This window comes from Mytilus californianus, unplaced genomic scaffold (genome assembly GCF_021869535.1).
Source record: "Mytilus californianus isolate M0D057914Y unplaced genomic scaffold, xbMytCali1.0.p SCAF_18, whole genome shotgun sequence".
Lineage (NCBI taxonomy): Eukaryota > Metazoa > Mollusca > Bivalvia > Mytilida > Mytilidae > Mytilus > Mytilus californianus.
The window spans coordinates 12,025,625-12,034,099 of NW_026262666.1; the positions used below are offsets into that span (position 1 = coordinate 12,025,625).

The 8,475-nt window shown below is 31.6% G+C and overlaps 1 protein-coding gene across 1 annotated transcript; it reads right to left on the reverse strand.

Moving 5' to 3' along the window:
• Nucleotides 1-4,740: 4,740 nt before the first annotated feature.
• On the reverse strand, nucleotides 4,741-8,099 carry LOC127726734 (neuropeptide CCHamide-2 receptor-like; the record flags this gene model as incomplete). Its single annotated transcript, XM_052234208.1, has 2 exons — nucleotides 4,741-6,586; nucleotides 8,068-8,099. Coding segments are annotated over 2 exons (942 nt in total), but the record flags the coding sequence as incomplete, so codon positions are not given.
• Between the last annotated feature and the right edge of the window lie 376 nt (nucleotides 8,100-8,475).

Below are 8,475 nucleotides of genomic sequence, written 5' to 3' on the forward strand. Positions count from 1 at the left end.
ATCTAAGAAAATCACAAGCTTTCAACATAAACAAAGAATTGGATAATATATAAAAGGTAATCGATGCTGGTTGTAAAAACCTTTTCATTTATAAAAGCTTCTTCGTCAATAAAATTAACACCTATTTTCCTGACGTCTTAATACATTTTCGACATCATATGAACTTTCTGTGTAACATGTATGGATTACTTGAACTTTTATCTGAATGTTAAATATTCCACATAATCTGAACGTTAAGACGTGCAAAACAATAATGCTTAGCAAAGCAATTTTTTTTTGTTTTTTTTTTTATACATTCAATTACACTACCAAAGCGATTACGAAGTTGAAGAGCAGAGACTAATAAAAAAAATCCTATTCATGGGGAAAGAAGGACGATATTTTGACTACGACAAGTGGAATATATTTTAGTCGTCTTTGACACCGGATATTTCAAAATGGAGACTTTAACGGTGCTCCGGGAGGGCAAGTAGATCCTGCTCTACATAGAAATAATGTTATGAATTATTATAGAAACGGAGACTTTAACGGTCCAATCGGCAAAACGATGCAGATTTCGCTAACCTACACATAGCTTTTATATCTGCCGAGGTGTGCTGAATGTTTTACGATCATCTAAATCATGATGGAGACCGTCGAACCTAAGAAGAGATCATTTCTGTCGTTAATATTTGTAATCTTACTGTAATGGACAGGAAAAGATACGGAGTTGATTTTTACTGATAGATTATATCAATCAGGCCTTTTCCATAATTGTCCTGGTTTCATATTATATCATGACAAGGATTCATAAGGGTCAAGGATGTTACCAGAGGCTACATAGAAAAGGACGTGTTATAAACTATTTATCATATATGGAATAAGTGTTAAAACGTGTTTTTTTTTTAATTCTCTTGCAAGACTTCCTTTTTACGGATTAGTCAGTAATATAGGTATCCATTATTAAGAATTTTAGAATAAGACCAACAGAGAAACGTACAGATTAATAAATTGCTAAATGTCTTCGAATTTCGAATTCCTCGGTAACGGATGAAGGTGTGAATGTTAAATGAAAATAAAAGTGAGCTACTTATAGACAGCTTGAAAAGGTGGTTTAAAACGTAAAGATCAAGCTAAATTTAGAGCGTCATTGACGCAATATTGTAAAAAGGAAAACCAAATCAAAAACACTTTAGCGATAAAATAACACTGCCGACTTCCAAATTGGGTTAATTCTTTATTATTAGAGTCGGAAGTATAGACAATGATTGATTGCATAGATTGTTACTTTTTCCTTGGAACATACACACTAAAAGTTGTTTATATCGGTTTTCTCGGCTATTACTACATGTTTTTTTAACCTTTTAATGGAACCTACAATATAAGATAATTATAATGATGGTGTTGCCTTAAATTGAAATGTCAATTGTATCTCGTAGACGTTCTTTCATTTGGGTGTGAAAAGATAATCTGAATAATTTGATGGCATTTATCAAAGTCTAGCTTAGTTTCCTTTTAAATTAATTATTTACTAATATATTCATTTATTCAAATATTCTGATATTTGTATTTTGGTATATGTTTTATGTGTTTGTTTATCTGCTTAATTTTGGAAAAAAAGAAAAATAGAATTTCATCTCTTTTTTCAAATCATATGAATAATTATAAAATGCAGTATGTGAGATCGTATTTTTTCACAGTTGTTTATTGTGACATTGTGTACTTGCTTTTTATCTATTTTTGGGTTGATAATGGAAAAAAGTAAAATCACAAAAATACTGAACTCCGAGGAAAATTCAAAAAGGAACCTAATCAAATGGCAAAATCAAAAGTTCAAACACATCAACTGTCATATTCCTGACTTGGAAGAGGCATTTTCTTATGTAGAAAATGGTGGATTGAACCTGGTTTTAAAGCTAGCTAAACCTCTCACTTTAGGTTGAAAACACTTTTTGCTGTCATTTAGAATAAAAAAAGAATGTGTTAAATAAATTATTATATATACCTGTCCTACATGTTTTTCGTGTTTTTACGGGTTTTACCATTTGCATTTTAGATTTATTTATACTATACCTTCTTGATTTTTACCTTTTCAATCTACATACATTTGCACATTCACCATATTTTTACAGTTTGTTCTTATGCTGTGCTGTTACACCACTGTCCCAGATTATGGAAGGTTTGAGCGCTCTCAGATATGTATAACCCCGCCACATTCTTTATTTTTCTGACCCAAGTCAGGAGCCTTTTGTTCCGTTGTTGTCGTTGGTTCATGTCTGTCATATTTGTTTTTCGTAAATTGTTTTATTATAAATTAGTCCGTTAGCTTTCTCGTTTTTTTCATGTCGCGGCCTTTAATAGCGGACTATACGATATCGGTTTTTCTCATTGTCGAAGGCCGTACGGTGACCATAATTGGTTACATTCACTTATTTGAACTATGTTGGATAGTCATCGTATAGGCAATCATACTACATCTCCTTTTTTTTTGTTTAACTAGTTGACATATTTTTTTTATAATTTTACATAAAATTTGCTGGTTTTTGTCGGAAAATTATAATAATATTTAGAAATCCAGACAGTCCCTGAGATATTTATTACAATAAAATAAACACATTGAATTAATTAAAGTCGTCTCATATATTTGTGACTGACGCCGCTCAGATATGAGAAGACTGAATATAATAAGTACACCTTGTTTTTCTTTCTGAAACCAAAACGTTATTTAACCTATACACACTTCCAAATCATTTGTTTATCCGATTCATTTGTTCATATTTAAAGGTTATCACTATCTCAAAACTTTCTAACATTAGACTTTCAACTCTGCCGAGACTTGGATAACTAAGTTACAACATTGCTTAAATGGTTGATAAGATAACTAAAACATGTCTACGAATGTTATATCCGTTTAAGATTAATTATAATAGATGCAATTATCCATTTGGAGATTTAAATTGCTAGTTTAACACTTTTTTTTATCATGTAATTGAAATAGTTCTGTTATTTACTTCGTCCTTATTAAACATGAAAGATATTTTTTTTCTGTAACTCTGATAAAAAACGTTGACCTAAATGAATTATATATAATATACGGTTGGAATTAGTAATCGCATCTGAAAGTTACTTTCTATATCTTTGGCGTGGGCATTTATTGCTATATCTTGTCTTGACAGTGTGCCGGTATGAGTGTTTCGTATATTTGCTTTCTAAACAAAACACATGTTCAAATCTATGTTTATTACAGTTTTTGCTTTTTATGTTCTGTATGTAAATATTTTAGGTGTGTCATATAACTGTTAAATCAATATAAATCCTGTCTTAACGTATCATTAAGTAAAAAACATGGCACGTGCGGTCTAATGTTCTCCACATAATAAAATTACATTTATATATATATATTTTTTAATTTTCTTCTAATAAATAAATCATAAATCATCGTGATCTATTTAAATTTTATTTTAATCATTTGTAATATCAGTAACGGTAAAAAAAAAATACTGTACCAGGTGCGCTTTTCGACAATTAATGTCTCTTCAGTGATCCTCGATGCTAAAATATTTGAAAAACCAAACCTTATAAAAACGTAGAAGAACCAAATCTGAATAAGGAATCAGATCTTTCAATCAATATCCGTATTTCATGCCAGTACCAAACTAAATCGTACTATTACGGATGGTAAATATCTGTTTGTGGAACTCGGGTTTTTTTTATGAAACAATTCCTTCAAACAATATAATTATATGTTTGTTTTTTTTCTGCTAATAAATAAATCATCGTGATCTCTTTTAATTTTATTTTAAACATTTGTAATCACGTTAACGGTACCAATTTTACTGCACCAGGTGCGCATTTCGACAATTAATGTCTCTTCAGTGATGCTCAATGCCAAAATGATTGAAAAACAAAACCTTATAAAAACCGTTGAGAGCCAAATCTGGACAAGGAATCTGATCTTTCAAACAATATCCGTATTTCATGCCAGTACCGAATTAAATCGTACTATTACGGATGGTAAATATCTGTTTGTGGAACTCGGTTAATTAATGAAACAATTCCTTCAAACAAAATTTGGGCAAAAACTACATTATCTTATTCATGCAAGCTATGAACATAATGTGAATTGTAAGTCCTTTAATAGAACCTAGTGATGGTAGGGTATTATTGTCAAAACTTATCAGAATAAATAAACGATATAAAGTCAATGTCAGAAAAATCTCAACATTTTTGTATGAGGCTTAGAATCGGAAAAGGTCTATGTTTCCAGAGCCCATCAACAGTTTCATGTTGATATTTTTGTAACATGCACTGATCTTATATTATTTTTATACTGGAGCTAAAAATGGCTTCAATAAAAGATATTAAAAAGAATAAAACTAATTCTCCGTCCTGTCTTGGTTATTCTTTTATGTCCCTTTTGCCATTTACCTCCTATCGTTTCTACGTATTTATACATTCTTAGTTTTCAAATGCTTGGGTTTGAGCGTTCCCGAAGAGGTTAAATCCAGATAAGAGCTTTGACGCACGAAGTTTATAAAGTGCTATGTTCATTTGTTACTGTGGGAAATACAGACAACAGAAAGTGTGCAGATTAAAAAATACTGTCGTTTCATGAGAACTGTCTTAAAAAAAAATTGAAAAAATAATATTTTTCATTTTTTTCGTTTTGCGTTATTTTGGTGTGCAAGCAACAACAAAAAAATTAAGTCTATATAACACTTAAAATTCTAAAATGACAAATAATCAAATATGCATTAAGAATAATTGTTTTCAGATTTAATTACATAAGAACAAGTGTACCTACAACTGTTAAAACATTTATTTCCCAGTACTCAGTTACATAAATATACATATAATACACCGGTACTAACATATTACTACTTACTGGAACATATCCATAACTTTATAATTAGCTTGAGTAGATGTCAAGAATGTTTTACACTCGGTCTAATTATACCATTGATTTGAACGACAGATGATCGAAGGAATGTTATACAGTTATTTTCTATAGTTCTGTGCTACTGCAACCCATCCATCAATTACCTGTGATGAATTCCACTGACATGAATACGCGTTTCAAGTGTCCGGATACGATATAAATATACGTTGCAACCAACGTGTAATAGTCAATCGGATAATTTACTAGGTTTCGCTTCGTGTATAACAAGCCTGTATTGCGTTAAGAATTTTTCAATTAGCTGTCTGTTTCATGTTAAACTAGTTATTTGCATGTTTTATCATTCCACCTAACTAAATCATTTCTTTCTCAAGTTAATATGCGATGAAATAATTTTCTCTCAATTCTCAATTCATGTTGTATTTGCAGTACTTTCACTTCTGAAGAGTTTTGCTGTCAATTACTAAATATTACACTATCAAGTCTTGGATTAAATATAACTTAATCTTTCTATAATACAAAAATGTATATATTCACAGAGTGTTACTTTTGAGTTTTACTTTGATTGTCACATTGATTTGGTGAATATTTTTTCTTTCACTTATCTGTATCGCTAATCCCTACTATCCTGTGTTTGGGCGTAGAGTTAACTCCCTTTGATAAATGAGAGTTGTCTCGCTTAAATGAAACAAATTCTACCGTATGGTTCATAAATCATCTCAAGCCTTCCTAGTTTTTAGGCGTTTGTTAGATTCACGTGGTGATTTGCCGTAATCGTGGTACAGCAAACACATTTCTAGTCAGAATTCCGAATTAGATTTTACCATAGTCATTGATGTGCTTCCGCGGCGGACGGTGCTGTTAAAGTTTGTCAGGGCAGAAGTAGAGTCACGTGTTCTATATCGGGATCGAATACAGCAACGGAATAAATAACGATTATAGTACTTTCGGAACTGACTGCTGAGGAAGTATAAAGCATACGGGTTCACACATGAGTACGCATACATAAAACAAATACTGACAACTTTGAAGATTAGCCAAAACTCAGTAAATCCTTCTTCGTCGTACGCGTACCACAAAACATAAATGTGGCGTGGTAACCAACAGATTACAAACAAAACTACAAAGGATAACACAACTTTAGCTACCTTAAATCGAGCCTCGATTTGGCGTTGTTGTTGAGTGTTCATCCCTTGTCCTAACGTAGCTTCACATGGCAACTGTCGGCTGCTTTTCACTAAAATTCTTGCCATTAAAATGTAAAAGCAACCGATTATAAATAATGGAATAATGAATAATATTAAAAGACGAATTACATTTCTTACTCTGAGGAAAGAAATACCATAATCATTATATGGAACCTCGTGACAGAATATGGGACGACCCGGTTGAATGACCAATGTGTAACTTACGGCATCGGATATAGCAATAAGTGCAGAAGCAACCCAAATGACAATCACAACAATGGCGATTTTGAGACTCGGTTTTCCTTTGTGTTTGCTCATCGGATGTACTATTGCTACGTAACGATCATAGCTGAGTGCAGTTAGTGTAAAAATGGAAACTCCTAGGCTCAATGTTTGTAGGTAAGCATTAAATTTACAGAAAAACGCATTGAACGGGTATTCTTTTGTTCCAAACACAATGGCCATGTATGGAACTGAAAATATTAACAACAAAAGATCTCCAATTGATAAATTAACAATCAAAGTGTTCGGAACATTGCGTAGTAATTTGTTCCGAAGGACGATGTACACCAAAGTTCCGTTACCGGTTACACCAACTATCATGAATAACACGAAAACAATCGGAATGATGATTTTTCTCAGTTTATCTTCTTCTGATTCTGGCATGTCCATGAAATAACAACAAGAATTGTTGTAAAAAGTTGCTGAATCATTGTAAATACATAAACAAGCGTCAGTAAAGTTATTACTTACGGTTGATAAGTCGGACATTATTGTTTCCTTTTTACTTAAATCCGTGTGGTTTTTTTTTTTTCTTAAACAAGAATATGTTTGTAAACTTTTATATACACTTGCGTAGTCCCAGTATATATGAAACACTTTTTTCCCTATTTATAAATCGTTAAATGCTAAAAACATAGTGTGTGGCACTTGACCAAAGTATTGTCGCTTTCTTACACATTTCAATAGAGTTTTCTGTATATACAGATATTCATTCATCAGTAAATGTCTAAAAATCTTTCTTGTGAACTCAAGATACGTTGATTACTTATAATATTTTTCAGCAAAGACGATGTAATTATTTCCGAGGCTGTATGATTGGTTCCTCACTATAGAGAATCACTGATTAGTTTGGTATCGAACTGTTTGTATTAGTACTTAACAAGTTGTAAAAGGCGGGCAGAAGGAGACATCAAGATAAGCTAGAAAAAAATCATTTAATATCATTGGCTAAAATAAAATTGAATGGTGTTGTAATAATTTGTCATTGGCTATGCAACTGTAGATATCAGTAAAAATAAAATTATAAACATCGCAAACTTGATAAGGATATATATGTCGTATATTTTATTCTATACTATTTGTCACTTTTGAATTTGTTTATTTCTACTGTAGAAATTTTATCAAGAGAGATATATTTATCAAAACTAAATAAATAGATTAATGTCAGTTGATAACTTTTAGCACTGTAATATATTGAAATGCGAAATGTACAAATATCGTATCTATTTTGTTCAACCGTTTTCTTGGTTGAGGATGTTCGTTTCTCTAGTTCCAACTAACTAGAATGCTTTTTCAGTATATTATTACAAATTGACAGTAGATAAATAACGGAACTGAAAAAGCAGATAAATTGAAAGGGTTATACACTGACACTTTTTTCTATCAAAAACTATGAAAAAAAAACAAGGATATTATAAGATTTCCAAAATGGCTTTTTAAACTATATGTAATAAAATTATGAAAAGAAAAGAAAGGTTGGTTATGGCACTACACCGATAAAGCTGGAGGATTCCGAATATCTGACAAAAAGTCAAAAACAAGATCAGTGAACATTCTTAAGGCTTCAACAATTTGGGAGAGGTTGATTTCAAGTAATACTTCTTCACACGCGCAAAACGGTTTTTTTCAGCGACAGCTTGCATTTTCCCCTTAAAATGCATGAAGAAGGAGACATATTCTTTTTCTTGAAATAAATGCTGAGATAAGAAAATGTTCAAGCATATTTTTATCCTATCCAACTTTTTGCCTTGACATTTTTTTTATCGCAGTTTTTGACAAATTTATTCCCACAAAATATTCACAGTAGTAAAGCAAGTTATTAGCACCTTTCCATCATAATCCACACACTTATGATTTGGTTCCCTTCATTCATTCATACAGGCTCATATAGCAAAGAGTTTAGAACTCCAAGTGCTGATAAATACAAGACGGTAAAAACTTTGCAATATCATACGTTCTTCTGTTACGTTATGTTTCTACCATATATGCATCGGTTCGGTTATAAATAGTTAAATTTTGTGCGATACTTGCGCACGGAATTCTCAAGGAAGAAGATGGCTGAACCGATTTTCACATCCGGAAATTCGAAACGGACAAGCCAATAAGGGCTGTATATCTAATTTTTAGTTT